The sequence below is a fragment of the Podarcis liolepis genome (assembly GCF_965112155.1).
Source record: "Podarcis liolepis genome assembly, chromosome: 1".
In the NCBI taxonomy this organism is placed as follows: domain Eukaryota; kingdom Metazoa; phylum Chordata; class Lepidosauria; order Squamata; family Lacertidae; genus Podarcis; species Podarcis liolepis.
Window position 1 is genome coordinate 133,331,861 of NC_139554.1, and position 21,435 is coordinate 133,353,295.

A 21,435-nucleotide genomic window follows, 5' to 3' on the forward strand; every position below is an offset into this window, starting at 1 on the left:
CCTATAGGATGCACTTTTCCCCCTCCAAAAATGAAGGGGAAATGTGTATGCGTCCTATGGGGCGAATACAGGCTTTTGCTGAAGCCTGGAGAGTGAGAGGGGTCGGTGCGCACCGACCCCTCTCCCTCTCCAGGCTTCAGAAAGTGCTGCGCAGCCCTAAGGAGCCCGGTGCGAAGCCACGCCGGGCTCCCGAAGGTTGCGCAGAGCTGCCTGCGCTCCCGGGCTCAGCGCAGCTTCGCACAACCCTCCGGAGCCCGGAGCAAAGCTCCCGAAGGTTGCGCAAGCTTTGGCATCGCTCTGGCTCCCGTTCTGGGGGCTGGGGTCGGGGGAAGCTCGGGCTTCCTCCGCGCCTAGGTGGGGGGGGAAATAATTTCCCCCCTTTATTCTCCCCCCCCCCAATCTAGGTGCGTCCTATGGGCCGGTGCGTCCTATAGGGCGAAAAATACGGCAACCTGAAACTGTTCTTAACCTGAAGCACCACTTTAGCTAATGGGGCCTCCCGCTGCTGCTGTGCTGCCGGAGCCCGATTTCTGTTCTCATCCTGAAGCAAAGTTCTTAATCTGAAGCACTATTTCTGGATTAGCGGAGTCTGTAACCTGAAGCGTATGTAACCTGAGGTACCCACTGTATTGCTAAAATGTCAAACCATGTTTTCTTCAGTTAATGAAATATGGGAACCTACTGTCCTGCATGCAAAATCATTTGTCCATCTTAATGATTACTCTGGCTTCCTAAATTCAGATATATACTCTATTTGTGTTTTCTGCTTAGATTTTTATGTTCTGTTTTATCTTATGCCGTTATGTTCCTTAACTTTTATATTTCATTTTATACACAAATTCTTCCTCTTCAGGAGTTTCCCCTCCTCTTTATAGAGCCTACACTTCTGAAATAAGATTTGCAATTGCTTCTGGAGCACCCTAGATATATGGAGCCACTCTGTGTTTTTCCTTTATTAAAGGAATTGTGAATCTATATTGAATATTAAAGACTCTATAAAGAAAAGAAAAAAAACTCCTGAAGAATAATAATTTAGAATTTCACTCTGTGGAGTTGAAACCCAGAGCTAGTCTGTACATTTTTAAAGATTGTGGGGTCCTAGCAGACCACAAGCTTAACATGAGTCATCAGTGTGATGCAATAGCAAAAAAAAGTTAATGCTATTCTAGGTTGCATCAACAGAGGTATAGTGTCCAGATCAAGGGAAGTCATAGTCCCACTCTATTCTGCCTTGGTCAGACCACACCACACCTGGAGTACTGTGTGCAGGTCTGGGCACCACAATTTAAGGAGGATGTTGACAAACTGGAGTGTGTGCAGAGGAGGGCAGCCAAGAGGATCAAGGGTCTAGAAACCAAGCCTTATGAGGAACGGTTGAAGGAGCTGGGTATATTTAGCCTGGAAAAGAGAAAACCGAGAGGAGATGTGCTAGCCATCTTCAAATATCTAATGGGATGTTACATGGAAGATGGAGCAAGCTTGTTGTCTCCTGCTCCAGAGGCTAGGATCCAAACCAATGGCTTCATGCTACAAGAAAGGAGATTCTGACTCAACATCTTCCTGGTGGTGAATCTGTTTGATAGTGGAACGGGCTCCCTTGGGAAGTGGTGGGCCCTCCTTCCTTGGAGCAGAGGGTGGACGACCATCTGTCATGCATGCGTTAGTTGAGAATTCTGCTTTGCTGGGGGTTGAACTAGATGACGCTTGGAATCCCTTCCAGCTCTACAAATCTATGAAAGCTTATTGGCCAGCTGTCAAGTGGCAGGACCACCCAGAAAAATAAATTGCTAATAAAACATATTAGAAAGGACTTGCAAGGGTGGTTATGGGTGGGTATATCCCTATGTTAACTGGAGACTTAGCCTACATAAATAACACCAAAAACTTCTGAATAGGATACAAGTCTTGAATATTAGCAAAGGTAAAGGGACCCCTGACCATTAGGTCCAGTCGTGTCTGACTCTGGGGTTCCGGCGCTCATCTCGCTTTATTGGCCAAGGGAGCCAGCGTACAGCTTCCGGGTCATGTGGCCAGCATGACTAAGCTGCTTCTGGCGAACCAGAGCAGTGCATGGAAACGCTGTTTATCTTCCCGCCGGCGTGGTACTTTCCATATATTCCTTCCCATATTTTGAATAAGTAGTAACACTGACCCAAAAATATATCTAGCAATGTACCTCCAAAATATGCACTAGGACGTTAAGAGGGGGCAGGACCCATTGATTTAAATGGGAGGAATTTAGTTACGTGCACTTCTGTTGATTTGAATGGGACTCAATCTTCCTTAATTTGGGTCAGATTGTGCTCATTTTGTTTTGCTCTAAGTCACACAACTAAGTCATGCAACTAGCTTCTGGCCCTCCAGGTACTGTGGGACTACAGCTCCATCGTCCCTGCAAGGACAGATGTGAGATAGAACCCAGCAAACTGTAGAGAGAGCCATAGGTTAGGCAACCCTGTTCTAGACAAAACTATACATTGCATACAGTTGTGTGTCCTTGTCATTTTATGTGTGGTTGTTTTAAAAGAAAAACAGCCATGGAAGGCTGCAGTCTTGATTGGAGCATTAATTATTGGCAGAGGCTGCTTCGCCATTCCCTCTCAGGTCATTTTGCTGCTTAAAATCTCCCTCTTCTCTCTCCCCACAGGGGAAGGCATATCTGCCCCCCTCCAGTCCCCCCACCCTGCTTCAATACATTTGCAAGCAGAATGAGACTCTGCTGCTCCAGTGTAATCTGTAGTTCAGCTGTGAGGGCTGCATACTGCAAAGATCAGAAAAACTACGGTAGGTTTTGTAAACTGCCCTAAAACCATTGCTGAATGGTTGTATAAACAAAGTACAGTGGTACGTTGGTTCTTGGACTTAATCCGTTCCGGAAGTCTGTTTGACTTCTGAAATGTTCAAAAACCAAGGCACGGCTTCCAATTGGCGCAGGGCAGGCGTCCTGGAAACAATAGCTGACAACCAGGTTGGACATTTGGCTTCCAAAAAGCGTTCAAAAACCGGAACACTTACTTCCAAGTCTTGGAGTTCAGGAGCCGAAATGTTCAAGTACCAAGGCATACGAGAACCAAGGTTCCACTGTAATTTACACCATCTGTTCTTTGCCCTTTCTTAATTAATAAAATATAAATTCTGTTCCTAATATGTATCTTATACATGATAATTTATTTGCTGTCAAAAATATGGTGTTCGTACTCTTTATACCAGGAATTAAGTTATCTTGGATTGTAATGTTGATGTCAGCCATTGTTTCTTACCATTGTAGAAGAATGTTTTGGATAATTTTTCCCCATAGTAAAATATTTTAGAATATCAGTTGAGTATTTTAAATGTAATAAAGGTTCCTATAACTGAAGGGTTTTTTCCTTTGTAATGTTACAGAAGATGAAAAACATTGTTCTTCAATAGAAAACCAGCATCATCCTTGCTCATTTGAGCCCATTTTTGGCAACATACTGGTAGTCATTCATATATAAATGCAATAGTCACTTTGAAATGCAAATAGTTAAAGAAAAATAGCATATGTTAGAGGTAAGTACATTTTCAAATCAGCTCCTACATTTTACAGATGCGAATACAGCTAAAATTATTCTTTGGAAAGAATCTGGAGCTTTTGACACACTGAAGCTTGAACTAATCAAGGTTTCTCAGTAAGCATATACACATATCCATATCAAGGAACCAGTGCTGAGAATACATGGATTAGCATAGTAATTTAACTGCCCCCTGCTAATCAACTAAAGCAGCCAGATGATGCGTATATGATACATTTGTAGAGGCAGTCTTTCAGAACTCTGAATAAACCAGGTAGTTGACCATGTATTTTATGTTAATTCTAATAAACTGAAAGTGAGGCAGATGCTGAAGTTCTGCTAGCCCTTGCATGTAAGATTTTGACGTTAAAGCTTTACAAGAACCTCTTCACAAGAAGATCTCTCTCATGAGATGCAGAATCCTAATAAGTGACTGAATTCATGCTCTGGCTGGCCAATCTGTTATGTTCTTGGACATTTTTCAGTATCGTGTTGCATGAGTATTGCATAAATATGTTAAATATGGTCATGTTAAAAAATCCTTATTGAAGTTGAGAGTGGGACCTTGCTTCCTGGAGGACTACTTTGCAAGAGCTTTGTGATGAATATGTGATAGAAGCAGCAGTTACCATTAACACATTACAGTGCTGTGATTATAATAGCATGGCTGGTATTTTTGATTGAGTCAAAATGTTTAAAATATAAATTTGGGAGCTTTACATAGTAGTAACAGGAATAAGGTTTGTCCTATGCAGGGCAAGCCATATTGGGAATTCTGTAATTTTAATGTGAGACGTTAACTGTGTGTGTGTGTGTGTGTGTGTGTGTGTGTGTGAGAGAGAGAGAGAGAGAGAGAGAGAGAGAGAGAGAGGTGAGTGGCCTGAGTTCAATAGAGTCCCTTCTTTTTTCATCTGCTCCCTTGCAAGCTGCCATAGCCACTGTTAATTTAGCTTTACCCTTCTTTTTCTCTACCAACATACAGAAATCGCAAGATTATATAGACTTGGTTCACATCTCGTGCTAAGGCATAACTTGGCTTAGCAACCCCCTCTCTGTTCCCTTTTGCTGCCTCACTGAGCTAAGCATGTTTAGCTTTAGCTTTGCAGTTGTCTGAATATGGGCTCGTGGTTAAAAGCTCTCCAGACTAATCTCAAACTAGTGGCTTGATTGTAGCCCATGGAAATAGCTTGACCGCAAGCGTTGGTTCAGCCAACCCAGCTATGCAGCATGGCAGCAAAAAGGGCTGGGGAGGAGCAAAGCCTCTGTGAGCCATTCTCTGGAAACCTCCATGTTCATTCTAAGCTATCATTTGACTTGGTGGAACATGGGAAACAGGCCATGTCCCACTTCCATTCAGTTTATTTTATTTTATTTCTATACTGCTTAATATTATAAAAATATCTCTAAGCGGTTTACAGGAAACCAAAACAACAACGGACAGCAAAAATACACAGTTACATATTAAAATGTTATATTAATTCAGAATTACTAATATATTGTCTTCCCTTGAAGGTTCCCTAGCTGGTTCCTCCCACCATTCCTCTCCATCCAACCAGTCCATGACACACATATATATATAAATCAATATCAATTCATTATCCTTCTGACACTCCCTCTCACCCAAGGTTCAAACAAACTCTCAGCTCACCCACAAAAGTGTCACAATGAGAAGAGTTGTTCACTGTTATCACTAATCACTGGTGTACCACTGCTGTTCTCCTGTCTTCAAAATTTCTTACAACAACCCAATCTTCGATGAAGACAAAGAAGAGTAAATTGCCTAATTCTAACTCTCTGCAGTAGCATGACTTGGATAACTCCATCTAATAAAATAATGATTTCAAACATTTCAAGTGAATTATACAATTACTTAGCATGTATTTATTATTTAAAAACAACTTTGAGACTGACATTTGAGGCTTCCAGATTTATCATTATGCCTTCTCTCATAAACTCTGTTTGGTTTGGAGTTTTCATCATAGCCAAATGTAGGTTCATACTTTTAATTCCCAACTTGATTTAAAACAAAGGGAGTATACAGAGAGATTTTACTAGCGGGGCCGGGTGTGACTCTCTCTGTAAGGGAGACTTTGGAAGAGAAGATACCTAATAATGACAACATCAATCAGCATTATGTCAAAGATTATTGTTTCTTTGTTCCCACTTTCTGTTATCCTGAAATTTGTTTTTCACTTTTAGTAACTTTCAATCCTTTTGTTTCTAGGAAATGTGACTACTAGTACTTCTGTGTCTCAGATGGCAAGCGGCATCAGTCTGGTTTCCTTCAACAGTCGCCCTGATGGGATGCATCAGCGTTCCTATTCAGTCTCCAGTGCCGACCAGTGGAGTGAGGTGGCAGTGGCTGCAAACTCAGGCATTAGTAGTGGTAAGACAGTGGGAGAATTTTTTATTTTAACAGTTTTATATAGATTCATAAAATGCTCTCCACAGAGAGATAAGAATCATGGTAAAGCATGTTATTCAGAATGAGTGTGATGACAAGGATCTTTGCACCAGCAGTGCAAGCTTTGGCCCATGGCCTCATTAGACTTGCCCAAGTCTCTTTGTCATTCCCAAACCAAACCCATCTTCTATCACAACAGGCATGGGACAAAGTAAAACCGTGAAGCCAAACCAACAAGGATGCTGGTCGATTTCAGCACTTTTTGAATTGCAGTTGGAAATGGAGCACGCTTAGAGCACACTTCCAATTTTTCCTTTGCAGCCACAGCTTGAATTCGGCCTGTGGCTCCAGCTGCAAAGGAGGAATTTTCCTGAGCCACAGCTGCAAATAGTCTTCCTTTGCAGCCAGAACTTGAATTATAGCTGGGGCTGCAAAGGAAGAAAGGTGCACTTGATTCTTCCTTTGCCTGGTACGGGGTCAAAGTTTAATCACCTGATGTTGTGTGATGTCAGGTGATTGACAGATGACTGGCCCCTGTAGCCAGATTAAGTTTCTCCCCACTCCTGCTTTACACTCCATTAGTCTACGGAAACACAGCCAATTTACACACTTCTCTGCCCTATGGAAGAGGGGTGGGATTTTTCTTGAAAGGTGCCATGCACATATTGCCAGGACAGTTGTACCACAGGGCCTATTTCTGCACATTAGTGGATTAGGAGAGCTGGGGGGGGTGGGAATCACATCTGGCAACCAATGCACCCTTTGAGTTTCAGGTAGTACAAGTCTAAAAAGCCTGGGACACAAATTTTAACAGCTCTAGTGGCTATGGGGGCTCATTTACCAGAAGTAATGTATTTAGTGTTAACGCTGGAAGTGTATACAGTCGTATCTCGGAAGTCAAACAGCTTAGTTCGCAAATGTTTTAGCTCCCAAACATCGCAAACCAGGATGTGACTGTTCCAGTTTGTGAACTATTTTTGGAAGCTGAACATCCGACGGGGCTTCCAATTGGCTGCAGAAGCCGTGCTTTGGATTTCAAACATTTTGGAAGTCAGACGGACTTCCGGAATGGATTCCATTCAACGTCCAAGGTATGACGGTACAGTGGTACCTCGTGTTAAGAACTTAATTTGTTCTGGAGGTCCGTTCTTAACCTGAGGTACCACTTTAGCTAATGGGGCCTCCTGCTGCTGCTGCTGCACCGCCACCGCACAATTTCTGTTTTCATCCTGAAGCAAAGTTCTTAACCCGAGGTACTACTTATGGGTTAGCGGAGTCTGTAAGCTGAAGCGTCTGTAACCCGAGGTACCACTGTACTTGATTCTGACCAAACTAAGCCTTCTATCTAGCCACTAGAGCGCCGTGGAAATTTGTGTCCTGGGCTTTTTAGACTTGTCTACTCTTGTACTATAGGTGGCGCTGTGGGTTAAACCACAGAGCCTAGGACTTGCCAATCAGAAGGTTGGCGGTTCGAATCCCCGCGACAAGGTGAGCTCCCGTTGCTCGGTCCCTGCTCCTGCCAACCTAGCAGTTCGAAAGCACGTCAAAGTGCAAGCAGATAAATAGGTACCGCTCCGGCGGGAAGATAAATGGTGTTTCTGTGCGCTGCTCTGGTTCGCCAGAAGCGGCTTAGTCATGCTGGCCACATGACCTGGAAGCTGTATTGGCTCCCTCGGCCAATAAAGCGAGATGAGCGCCGCAACCCCAGAGTCAGCCACGACTGGACCTAACGGTCAGGGGTCCCTTTACCTTTTACTATCTGAAACCAAAGGGGCGCATGGGTCGCCAGATGTGAAGTATATTGGCATTATGTTCAGTTCTCCTACCCCACTGCATGATTGGACACCTTGAAGTCAACAGCAATTAATTGAAATAAACTACCATACCCCACCCCCCAAAAATATTGCAGCAATTCACACTTATACATATCTCCTCAGAAGATAAGTCTGATTAAATTAAATTTGACTTGTAAAGTAAGTGCATACGGACTTTCTGTTTTTACCGCGACCAGGACGGGTGCACTCTGTGGGCTCTGTGGAGCAAGGGCAGTGGTTGTTGGGGGTTTTGGGGTGATGTGGAGGCTACACGACCCCCCAAAAAGCTCAGGGGTGACCCTGAGTTGAAGTGGTTCCAGCAGCATCAAAGAGGGATTTCCCTTTCTCCGTCGTCAAGCGATAGAGGGGGGAGCCCCAGCGCAAGGAGAGGACCTCCGCCGCAACAAGAAGCCTCAGACCCGAATCGGCACAGACGGCGGTAAAAAATTCCGGACTTCACTTTATAACTCTAACTAATTGGCTATTGAAAACCATCCTCCAAAATAGAAGGAAAGAAAAAGCTAAAAAATAAGAGTGAAATACGCAAAGGGGGTGTGATGTCTAAGGCGAATAATTTGAAATAGAGAAGCCTTAAGAAGAGTTGAACAATGCAAAGCCAATTAGACGATTTATGTAAACAGCTGAAAGAAACCAACAGGGAATATAAACTGAGTTTATTCTCATTGTAATTGAACTCTAAACACAGCTGCTTAACGCAAGGCTCTGCAACGAAAATGAGTGAAATTTAAAATCTGCCTTAAAGGACTTTATTTTACAAAGGTGAGATCAAAACAAAGAAAGAGTAGCATACTGACGGAAAGAAATACTTGAATGGATTTAAATATTAAAAGGAAACCAGCAGTTGCCACAAAAGAGACCACAAGAAAGGAAAGGAACCCACTGGTTTGTTTGCGTTCTATTTTGATTGCTTTGTGTGGGCGTTTGTTTGTTGGCTTTTGGACCTGTTCCTCTGGCAATGATGGCGTGGCGTGGTTCAGAGGAGGGATGGGCTGCTTAAAGGACTAAATGAAGAAACCGGAAACCACATAAGGAGACTGAATAAAAGAGGTGAAAAGAAACAAGAAGGAAAAGAGCCTTTGGAAAAGAGAAAATAGTGGCACCAAGTGGCGGAAAATATAATTGCAACCAATAAAAAAGAAAAAAAGAAAAAGAAAGGAGGGAGAGAGAGAGAGAGAAACAAAGGCTTTAATTGAGACTGAGCAGCAGTAACAAAAGAAGAAGAGGAATTAAATGTGAATAGCCTTTGACAAAAGACAACAAGAAAACCAACTAAATGAACTAAGTGGTAATAACATAAAGGGATAATAATAAGATAAATTGGTTACAAGAAAGGTGACAACTGTTTATATTGTATATAATGAATTTATGTAATTTTTGGATAGGAATTTAGGGGGCAATAGAAAAAAAGATTTAAAAAGTGATGAATTCATAAAATACCAGTAAAAGAGATAAAATCTGTGTGGGAATTGGGATAGGAGAATATTAAAGTGAATTATATAATTTACTGGGGGACGGAATAGAATTGATTATATTATAATTAAGTGTCCATAAGTGTAAATTTTTTTAGCTCAATTATTAATCCTGTTAATTTGAAATAATTTTGATTAGATTTTTTAATTCCGATAATTTGAAAAAGGATTGGGTGGACTGTGATGAAGGGAAAATAATTATTAAGACACATTAAGAGAAATATCTTAACTACAAACCTCCATAATTTAAGAATGTTAAAAGGTATTAAGAAGGTGGCAATAAGGAAATAACGAATTGAGGAACACCTTTGAAATTAAGGGACCTAACTCAAAAAGGAAATTTTGAATTAAGAAATACTCAATCCCGCCCCCCTCTTTTCTTCTTGTTAAATCCTAACCCTAACCCCAACCCTCCCCCCCAAAAAAGTATAGAAATATCGAAATAATAAAACATTCAAATTGAAAACAGAAGAATAAGGGTAAATATGTCCTCATCAAGAAAACCTTCTTTGCACAATCAACACGGAAGGAGGAACTCTGGATTGGATTCTGAGATGGATTTAAAAGAATTAATTTGGAGTCTGAAAAATGACATAGGAGAATTAAGGACAGAGTTGAGTGAGAAGGTTAAAGGAATCAATGATAAATTAGACAGCATGGAGGGGAAATTGAGGAAAATACAAAATCGATTGCAGAATTGAAAAAAACAGGTAAATGATCTCACAGGAAAAATAATGAACTAACAAAATCTATGCACAAACTTCAAAAGAATTTAGAGAGAATAAGAAAGAATGGGAAAGGACTAAAAAGGAAAATGAAGAATTCAAAATAACAGAAGAGGCAACATGGGACGCAATTGCTATTTTACAAATGCAGACTAGAGAAAAAACTCTCAGGCTACGAGGGGTCCCAGAAATCCCAGAGGAAAACATACAAACAACAATTATTAATCAACTGGCCACTTGGTTAGACATGGAAGAAGAGGAAATAAAAAATACCGAGAATGTATTTAGAGTAAATTCAAAGAAAGCTGAGGTAAATAAATGGCTAGGAGATTGTTTAATTACGTTCACTTCGAACAAACTAAAAAATCAAATTCTACAAATAAGAGGCCAAAAAAAAAAATTTGATGGAAATGAAACTATAATCTTAAAAGAAATCCTGTCCCGTCTATTAAAAAAAAGAGATAAATTCCAGTTTCTAACCAAAGCGCTCAAAGCGAAATCTATATTCTTTAAGTGGGATTTCTGGAAGGAATTTCCTTCAGTGTTAAAGGGAAAAGGAGAAAAATCGAGGATGCCAATATTTTCTGGAGGAAATATTGGAAGGAGTTGGGAGGAGAAAGACAAAGAACAGATGGTGACTCCAGCCCCAAATCTGTGGTTCCAGAGCAAAACTCTGAAAGTGAATAAAAGTGCCAAAAAACTTGCTGCACACAAAAAGAATTATTATTGTAATCACTTTGTTTTAACGAATAAAATATGAATCTAACATTATTATCATGGAATGTAAATGGATTAAATGAAAAGAAAAAGAGACATAAGATAGAACATATATTGATGAAAAAAGACTTGATATCATATGTTTACGAGAAACACGTAATAAAAATCATAGAAGAGCCTTGATAAATCCAAAGTTATGATCCGCATTTATCTCCTCAGATCAAGGTAAAAAAAGAGGAATAGTAATTTATGTTAAACCAAGGCTTGAACTAGAATTGTTATACAAAGACTCTAATGGAAGAATAACGATAATTAGAATTAAAAACCAAGGGGAAGTAATTATCCTAGTTGGAATATATCCCAATGAAAAGAAAGCAGAATTATTCAAAGACTTAGAAAAAAGGTTGCTGGAATACACAGAAGAAAAAATGATCCTCATGGGAGATTTAAATGGGGTAACAAACCCTGAGGTGGACACCAGGAAAGAGAGGAGGGAAAGAAGGAAAACTGCCATGCAGTTTTTTTTTAATTGGTAGAAAATATGGACATAAAAGATGCATGGAGATTTAAACATCTAACAGAAAGGGATTATACTTTTTTTTTCAGAACCAAATAAATCCGCCAGTAGAATAGTTGCTGTTTGGTTATCTAAAGAGCTACTTGGGAGAATAGATAAGACACAGATTCTACCAAATACTATATCGGACCACAATCCAGTATTTCTAAGTTTAAAAGGAATTGGGAAAACTGGAAGAAAAAGATGGAGACTAAATGAATCCTTATTAAACGATGGAAATAAAATACAAGGAGCAAAAAAACCACAAAAAACGATAGAGGAATTTTTTGAATTCAATTGGGATAAAGGTATAGACAGAAATGTGGTCTGGGACACAGGTAAGGTAGTGATCAGGGGCTACTTTATTCAGCAAAACTCTATTTCGAGGAAGAAAAGAGAAGAAAAAAGGTAAAACTATTAGAATAATTAAATAAGAAAGAAAAAGAACTTAACAAGGACCCAAAGAATGAAAAGGTAAAACAAGAAATTAGATTATTACAATCAGATTACACAACTATGATAGAACAAGAAATGGAATGGAATTTAAGAACTTGGAAACAATGCAATTTTGTATTTGCCAATAAGCCAAGCAAGCTCCTAGCTTGGCAGTTGAAAAAAAGGCGGAACAAAAAATTAATCAACAGATTGAAGATAGAAGTAAAAGTATTAGAAGACCCACAAATGATAATTCAGAGCTTTGTGAAATATTATGAAAAATTATATAAGAGATACAGAACATAGATGAGATACAGCAGTATTTAATACAACACGGAATTCCAAATACCACAGAAGTAAAAATAAAGAAGAACTCGCAAAGATGTATAAAAAACAGACCACCAATTTGCTTGAGGTGTAAAGATGGTATAGGGTCATCTATGCACATGTGGTGGGAATGCACAGCCATTAAAGAATTTTGAAATAACATCTACAATGATTTTTATTATTATTATTTTATTTAATAAAATATGAAAGTTTTCATTTAAGGAAAAAACCTGAAACCTTCCTCCTGGGAATTATGTCACCAGAAATCAAAAAAGAAATTAGATCACTTTTTATGTACACAACAGTAGCAGCCAGGATCTTAATTGCAAGAAACTGGAAAAGTGACAAAACAACTACAATAAATGAGTGGCAGGTCCAAATGATAGAATATTTACAGATGGCCATGAAGACGGGGAGAATTAGAGGTTATCCAAAACAGAAAGTACAGAAAGAATGGAAAATCTTTAAAGAGTATCTGGAAAAACATTACAATAACAAATATCTCCTGGCAGAAATAGAATGATCCTTGTAAAACAACAAATATAATGTATTTTGATAACTGACAAAAACAAAGAAAGCAATACAATAATTTGGAACTGTGTGTGAAAAAATAGCAGAAATAATAACACAATGAGTCTAATCGGAAGTCAAATGTGTTTGTTTTGTTTTGTTTTTCTTTTCCTCTACCCCCACCCCTCCTTCTTCTTCCTCTTCCTTTTTCTTTTTTGTGCCTCCTTTCTTGGTCTTTCTCTCTTTGATCTGTTAAGAAAGAGATAAAGAGATAAAAGTGTAATATGAAAATTTCAGTAAGTTAAAAGTGATGTGTAATTTTTCAATTACTATTTATATATTTAAAATTGGTTAATTTAATGAATTGATGTAGCAATTGCTGAGTTTTTTCTTTTCTTACTGTTGAATTCTAAATAAAGTATTATTCTTTTTTTAAAAAATGTAAAGTAAGTGCATACAGAGTTGTCGTGTAAACTTCTGTACTTACACCAACATTGATACAGTTGTTAGGTGTTTGGTTAAAAAAGAAAGAAAGAATTTTTAATTTAACATTATTGCTCAGTCCTGTTATGTTTGTTGTTCAATGGGGCCTGTCCTTGATGTATTTGTGCACACAACTGCAAACATGTTTACTTGATAGTAACTATTTACTGTCTTCTTGTGTGCAATTGTGTTTAGGATTGCATTCTTACTGTTCACCTCTTCCCCTTCTAATATTCTGTCCAAAGGCAATGCCTTAGGCCTGCATGAGCTAGGAACCAGCACATCTCTTAGGTTCTGTTTGCAGTTTTATGCAAGCAAGGGGTCACCCTGATATATAGGTATCTTTCCGAGCAAATGTCAATGTTTGTGAATTACATCCTGGATCTTTCTTGTGTAACCAACATATGTTAATGAAACCACCATCTTCTCTGGTGTTCTCTGCAGAGTCTTAGGTTGCAACAGCTGCCCTCTGTCCCTATAAATGGCTTTATACATGCCCCCTTTCAGAATTTACAGAAGGTATTGTCTCACATGAAACTGAGTTCTAAGATTATCAGCCTATTTGCAGAAGCAACTTGTGTTTGACTTTGTTATACCACCGAAGAAGACCTATGTTTGATTGAAACATGCTATACCTTGATGTTTACCATATATAAACATTCACTTTTTTATTTTCCATGTACCAGTCTATTGGTTTTTAAATTTTGGTGGTTATAAAATTTGATAAATTTTATTTTCTAGCATTTGGTTTTTGAGCTTGGGCTATATGCATTTCTCTTTGGTTTTTGCTTTGCCTTGAAAACCTTCAACGTGGATGTAAATGGATGAAGGGGGAAAAACAGAACCTCAGCCCAGACAAGGCAGGCAGGAATGCAGTTGGTTAGTGGCCTCTAGATCCAGGGCCCTGGTGATCAGCCTGCTCTGGACAAGGTTGCACTCCCCATCAGTGACAATGTGTGCAAATTGTAGGCCCCGTATTGCTTTGGGACATGCCAGTGGAATCTGTGGTGCCCAGTGCCCTGGCCATGCTGACTGGGGCCAATGAGAGTTATAGACAAACCCAACTGGAGGGCACCATATTGGTGAAGGCTGGACTATTCAAAGCAATACTAAGATCACATTTCTGTAGACAATTTTAGCTTCTAGGATTGTTTCACAGGATGGGAATGTGGTAGGGTCTGACGGGGTGGGAAGGTCATAAGGAGGTAACCAATAGTTCCAATAGAGAAGAAGGTTCCCTCTCTTCCCAAGGGGTTCTTTACTCTCCAAATGTCCACTAAGTCCATGTTATCTGTCATCTCAAAAAATGTTTTTGGTAATATACCATCCTTGGTGACTACCTGTCTTTGTGCCTTGTCCCAATAGTTCCATCCATGTCATTTTTTTAATTGATCTCATGGTTGTGCCCATTTTGTTGACGAATGAAAGAATCTTTTTAAATTTCAGCCTTTTCACCTATGCTCAATAAAAGGTTTTTATGTGTAAGCTGCAGAAGCTAAGTATCTTTTTTAGTTCAAATGCCAATATGCTGGAGAACGTGCCTGCCACATGGTTTTATTTTAGGCAAAAAAACATATTGGGATTCATTATTTCTCTACACTTTTTCATATTAAATTGAATTTTGGTAGCTCTGGATAAGTTTTCAAGGTTTTCCTATCAAGATCTTTGGTTCCCTGCAGCTTCCGTCTTTTGAGCAACTGTGAACATCCCCTAATTAGATAAATTACTTTATAGAGAGTAGAGCTACAAAACAGGAGGTGCTGGTTAAATTAAAGGGGGGTGTAGAAAAATTCATTCTAAGAAATGGAATGCCCCACTGCTTTATGACTATTACAGTTGTAAGGTTTTACATTTAAGTACCCAAGGTTTAAAATTAAATGTCTAATATAATTTGGCACTGGTAACATGAAGTCTGTGACTGTCCTCAGAGAATATCTAGACAGTTTCGTTGCATGATTCAAATTGCTGGGCGCTTCGTAGTGAGAAAATCATGCAACTGGGTCCCCTTTGAGTTCAGTGCCAGGTGCCCCAGCATAGCTTAATCCAATAGCACATTAAGCTTTGAATTCCTTTCTAAAACTGTTTCGGAACAATACAGCATGAAAAATCCCTTTTCTGTTTACTTCTCTCTTCTCAGTGTTTGACAGAAGTAATCTTAGCAGCGAGAGAATAAAATCTGGAGGTAGTAAATCCCTGTCGAAGAATCTCTTGTGCAGATTCTTTATGGGGCCTCAGTTGATCTACACATCAGACCCTGGTGCAGTTTAAACTGTTTATCACTCTAATGGTGGCAGTGAGACCATGGACATGGGCTTATAAGCCCCGTGCAAGAAAGTGGTTTCTGTAGTCGGTGATGAAGTGACTTGGTGTTATTGATTGATTTGGAACAATTATCTCTGCAATAACTATTGGCTGATAGGTCATGTTGTATCTGATTTGGTGGCATGCACTTCTGTTTTAATCATTTGCTGTGAAGTTTATCTTTAACTTCACACTCCTGTGCAGCAGTAGGGTCACTTGGCCTCTGGAAATACGTTTATTACCATTGTTGTTCCTGCATCAATGTGATTGCTTGAACCAAATGCCTTTGGTTTTTGGAATACCCCTCTCTTCCTAGGCATTGTTTCTTCTAGGCCCCCAATCGTAAGCTGATCTCCCCCACATGTTTACATTTACCATTCAGAATGAAAATGAATGTAGCAGCATGTTCATATCTGAGCTGCTTGATTGCTATTTCCACTTGGTCACATCTTGAGATGGACAAATCAGTTAATCTTTGGCGTCTCGTTTTTCCACTCCTAAGTTCCATTCTCCACATTTCCACAACCGTTTGTAAATTTTCATTAAAAATTCATCAATATTTTAGTGCATATGTGTCCTAATTGTAGATTCTAACACATTTTTGCAAGCAATTCTTAATGGCTTTTTTGCTAATACATGCATTTTGTGCACTTTCCTCAATTTTGTACACATTTAGTTAGAAAATTGCATTGTAAATTTGGAGAAATGTGAATTTTGAAGGGTAGCTGTGTTTTGGTTCGTATAGTGCTGCATTGTAGTTCACACATTGTTTCTGGAAGTGCAAATTAGGTAGGCTTAAAATGGAAACTTGCGTGCATTACTCCCCTTGTCACACCTTACGCTGTGCTTCCATGATGTTAATGTGGTGGTGCCCTGACTCTGGAATGCTCTCCTCAAACGGCATTAGGCCCCAACCGTACAATATTTTTGGTGCCAGGTTTTATTTGACAGGGCATTTAAACAGACATATTTAGTCTGCATGATTGTTTTACAATATTATTGCTGTCTCTCATTTTTGACATTCCATTATGAATGTTGATGTTTTGTTGATGAATTGGCATATTTATATCCTTTGTACACCATCTTGAAATCTGTTTGGATGAAGGGCAGTCTAGATATCTTGAAATAAATGCTAAAAAGCAGAAACAGTGTAGAATCATATTGGAAGGGGTCCCAAGGGTCATCTAGTCCAACCCCCTGCAATGGAGGAATCTCAACTGAAGCCCCGGCAATGAGGAATCTCAGTGGTAGAAGGGTTGAAAGATGTGTTTTTCCCCTTATTGGCATCATCTCAACTTGCAGCACTGGTATGAAGAGTAACCACATCATGTGTGGTTTCCTTCTTTTTAAACCTCACCAGAACAGTGTGGTATGCAACCATGTGGATGAAGAAATCAAGCTAGTCTGGAAGGGTAGAAGAACTGGTTGTGGAGCATTTGTTCCCCAGTAGCAGCTTTACACAGTGCAGCTTTTGAGAGCAGCTCGCCTCCAAAAGCTCACCTCTATCTTTCCCCAAGCAGGCATTGTCATGGAGGAGGGTTTGGGTTTGAGCACAATTAAGAAGCAGGAGTAGGTTTTGCCTGCGTTGATTCTGCTTGCAACAATTTGAGCAAAATGGTGGAGTACTCCGGTTCTGAATGTTTTGCTCCTCTCTAGAGTAGAAAAAAAAGATTCAGAAGCAAGACTGTTTTCATATGTTTATCAATGCTCAAACTTTTTTGTTTTGAAGAAATAACTGAATACTGTACTAAATTGATGGTTTATGCCAAATTCTTAGAAACCAGAAGGGGTCAATCCTAGGATATGATAGTAATTTACTCGGATTATATTCCTAAACTCTGTCACGCTTCCTGCATGAGTGTTACAAGCATGTCTGTCTAATACATGCATACACTAGTGGCCAAAATTGTGGAAACCTTTTGGAAAAAAAATATTTCCAAGGTTTGATGGCTCATAACATGAATTTTTGGGGGAGTAATGCCATAAAATTATATATCAATGGAAAGATAATTTAATGAAGAATGTAATGCAATAACTTTTATGAAGGATTATTTATTACAACAATTGTAGCATTTAAACCATATTTCTGCAGTCTGCTCCGAACAGTCCTTGCACTCAACTTCACATTACAGTGGTACCTCAGGTTAAGAACTTAATTCGTTCTGGAGGTCCGTTCTTAACTGAAACTGTTCTTAATCTGAGGTACCACTTTAGCTAATGGGGCCTCCCGCTGCCGCCGTGCGATTTCTGTTCTCATCCAGAAGCAAAGTTCTTAACCCGAGGTACTATTTCTGGGTTAGCGGAGTCTGTAACCTGAAGTGTCTGTAACCCGAGGTACCACTGTACATTGCGCCATGTTATCTTGTATACACCCAGATGATTTTCTTTTGTCAAGTAGGCACAGTTTCTCAATTCTTCTATCATGACTTGCTGTTGTGCACCTTTTCCTGCCTTTACCAGTCTGATTTTGTAGTGACTGAGTCTCCTTATACCTCTTCAAAAATTTAGAAATGCCACCTTCGGTTAAGTTTCCACTGATTTTTCTTCTAATTTCTTCAAAACTGTAGCCTTGTTCACTTAATATTACTATTTTACATCACTTTCTGGGTGCCCAGTCAACTCTGCACCATTTCTTTAATTTTATTACGTTTTACAAGCTCACTAAATGAAAGAACACAAAAACCCCTCAACTTTATAGCAATAACTAATGTCTTCCTCTCAGCTCCAGTACATAACATCTAGCTGAATCCTACTGTGAGCTCACTGGGTCATTGCCAAAACAAGATGACAGCTGATTCGCTCTCTAAACACTCATACTGATTGGCTACATTCAAATGAAGGAAAGCTACTGCATATCAACCTAAGCAAGTTTTGCTTCCTTTTTCTGGTTATTTGGCTGTAACTTTTGATAGAATATATATAATTGAACAAACTTCATTGCATTACATTCTTCATTAAAATATATTTCCATTGATATATAATTTTATGGTATTACTCCAAAGAAAAGTGGTGTTATGAGCCATCAAACCTCAGAAATACACATTTTCCGAAAGGTTTCCACAAGTTTGGCCACTAGTGTAAGTGTTGTTGTACAGGTACAGTACAAGGAGGACCTACTTTAAAAATTGTAGTGTGTTCTTCCCCTGTAGAGAATTCTACTCATGCCTTCCTCCAGTCCTCTGACTACTACATGGCACTGGCTCATATAAAACCCTATAAAGGCCTCAAGGATCGCTCCTTGAGCTGTGCAGCTTGTCTCTTCTGTAAGGACACTCTCTTCATAAGATCCATTTGATCCATCCTTAGTTTTGACAATGTGCCTGTTTCCAGCCCACTTGGACTGACACAAACTCCCTTCCTTCAGGTTTCAAACCTGACCACGTGCGCCTGACCAGATCCTTGCTTGAGGCTTGACACTGATTTTCCAGTGACACTTTTGCTACACTGTTCAGGAGCATTTTGGGTGGTGTGTGACCATCCCTCTCTGCATGGGCAGTCTTCTTTAACCAGTATCGCCCAGTCCCATGCCTCTGTTCTTCGCCTCCACTTCCAGCTTCAAAATCCTGGAGAATAAAGGCAATGAATATTTTTTTTAATGCCTTGGGCAGCTTCTCTCCAGTCTGCAGCCACACATCACAAGGAATCACGCTGGCTTGCTTCTGCTTCCCTGCTGTACATCCAAGGCTGACCCAAAACATTTGGCCACTGAGGAGGATCCCAGAATGGCATCTTCCCGCCCCTCAAGGAAAGAAGGGGTGAGGGAAGATCTACATCAGGAACAAGGTAGGAAGAAAAATCTTCATTAGGATCTGCTGCCCTACTGAATCCTGCCGCCTGAAGCAGTTGCCTCACCTTGCCTCATGGATGGGCTGGCCCTGTGTACAACCATGTTGAATACTGCAGGAACCCAGCACTCCAAGGTTATCTGTTGAGGGATGCAGAAAGCAAACCCATTTGCACAGCTTTTGCTGGTGTCCTGGCACCAGTGCTGAGCTCTGAACCACTTCAGAAGGTCCTGGCTGACTGCCCAACTTGGGCAGAGGGTGCATGTAAAAATAAAAAAATCAGTGTGCATGGATTTTTTGATTTTTTTACCATGCACATGGTGGCTTAGAACACATGATAAGAAATGCCTTATGCATTTGTATGTATTCCACAAAATCATGTTGAAGAATAAAAATATGGTGAGAGACACTGGTCCTATACCGTCGTTTTATTTTGTATGCTCCAGGTTAATCACCAAGATATGAGCAGTAAAACATTTTTGCTCTCCTTACACTTTCTCTTCCTTGAACATAGGAGATACTATTCTTACCGAGGTGATTATTGCTTCTTAAGCCTTGAGATTGTGAATGTTCTCTATATCTGGCCTTCATGAACACATCCAAGAGAGATCTGACCTTTCAGGTGAAAGGTTGCTCTGCAGTTGAAACAGCACCAAACTTAGTACTTACAAAGTAAGATGAGTCTGACACTGTTATCTCCAGAAATCTGAGAACATTACATTGCTCTTTTTTTATAAGCTGTCTGTTTGTCTGACTTTAACTACAAGATAGTTCTTCATAACTCAAACTGTTGGATTTTGACAGATAAGACAGATGGTAAAATACCTTCATTCTTCAATTTGTATATTGTCATTTGTGAAAAATTAAAGACCACTGTCTGAGTTGACACCACTTTTAGAAGTGCAGTAGTCCTCACTGGAGTGATTTTTATGACTTTTGTTGTTGTTGTTTAAGGATGATAGTATTTTATTTTGGCCTGAATATGGTCTTCATAGGCCTTTAAAAAGCAGAGACATCACCTTACCAACAAAGGTCCGTATAGTTAAAGCCATGGTTTTCCCAGTAGTGATGTATGGAAGTGAGAGCTGGACCATAAAGAAGGCTGATCACCGAAGAATTGATGCTTTTGAATTATGGTGCTGGAGGAGACTCTTGAGAGTACCACGGACTGCAAGAAGATCAAACCTATCCATTCTTAAGGAAATCAGCCCTGAGTGCTCACTGTGGAAGGACAGATCCTGAAGCTGAGGCTCCAAAACTTTGGCCACCTCATGAGAAGAGAAGACTCCCTGGAAAAGACCCTGATGTTGGGAAAGATGGATGGCACAAGGAGAAGGGGACGACAGAGGACGAGATGGTTGGACAGTGTTCTCGAAGCTACCAGCATGAGTTTGACCAAACTGCGGGAGGCAGTGGAAGACAGGAGTGCCTGGCGTGCTCTGGTCCATGGGGTCACAAAAAGTTGGACACGACTAAACAACAACAGGCCTTTCACCAGGAAGGACAGTCTTCTTGACATATGGCTAATATTATGCGTCCAAAGCTAGAATTTTATAACTTTTACTCCAAGAAACATTATTGTTCACCTTAGCTCCTACATAATTTTTAAAAAACTTATTTCAAAATTTTAGAACATTGGAAAAAATCATAATAGAAAATTCAATTTAAATGTCTACCAAGATCTCTTCACAGAAACGCTGCAATGCAGACGTGAACTTGACATTTACACCACAGCACTCGTGTGTAGCAGCCAATAACGTACCAATGGGGTGAGCCATTCAAATGCCTCATAATCTGCCTAAAGTTTCTAAAGTGGAAGCTAAAAATACATTAAATCAACTGGGACTGCAATCAAATAAAGACAAACAACTGAGAAGTAGGCAGTGGAGAAGACACAGAACTCAAAGGAGGAGACTGTTATGTAGTGTAGTTTCACCCTGGGCCAACAGGGGGATACTGTATATAGTTTTCACTCAGGTCTGTAGATAGTTTTCACTCAGGTCCGCGGCAGTTATTTTAGGCGGGAACTCTGGGCTGTTGTGGTTACAATGTTGACAGCCGGCTCCTATAAATACAGGCCGGCTGAGCTGTTCGCAGTCAGTTCTATTTCAGCTTACCAGAATAAAAGAGCTACTTGAAGAAATCGCTGTGCCGGCTGCTATGTCAACCCACGACTTAACACTGGCGACGAGGATGGGATAGATGGACATCAGAGCACAGCCAGATGCGGCCAGCCTCTGAACTGAGCTGAATCACAGAGCGAAATCACTGAGCGAAATCACTGAGCGAAATCACTGGGCAGAACCAATTCAGAGCTGACTGTTCTGGCTAGAGCACTGTGTTCCATCCATC

At 40.0% G+C, this 21,435-nt stretch overlaps 1 protein-coding gene across 5 annotated transcripts in view; it reads left to right on the forward strand.

Moving 5' to 3' along the window:
* Positions 1-21,435, forward strand: part of AGAP1 (ArfGAP with GTPase domain, ankyrin repeat and PH domain 1) — a 323,467-nt gene that overhangs the window by 201,720 nt on the left and 100,312 nt on the right. For all 5 annotated transcript variants that reach the window (XM_083472461.1, XM_083472462.1, XM_083472463.1 and 2 more), the window contains one exon: positions 5,761-5,922. In XM_083472461.1, the coding sequence (XP_083328587.1) occupies positions 5,761-5,922 (162 nt within the window). The remainder of the gene's footprint in view (positions 1-5,760; positions 5,923-21,435) is intronic.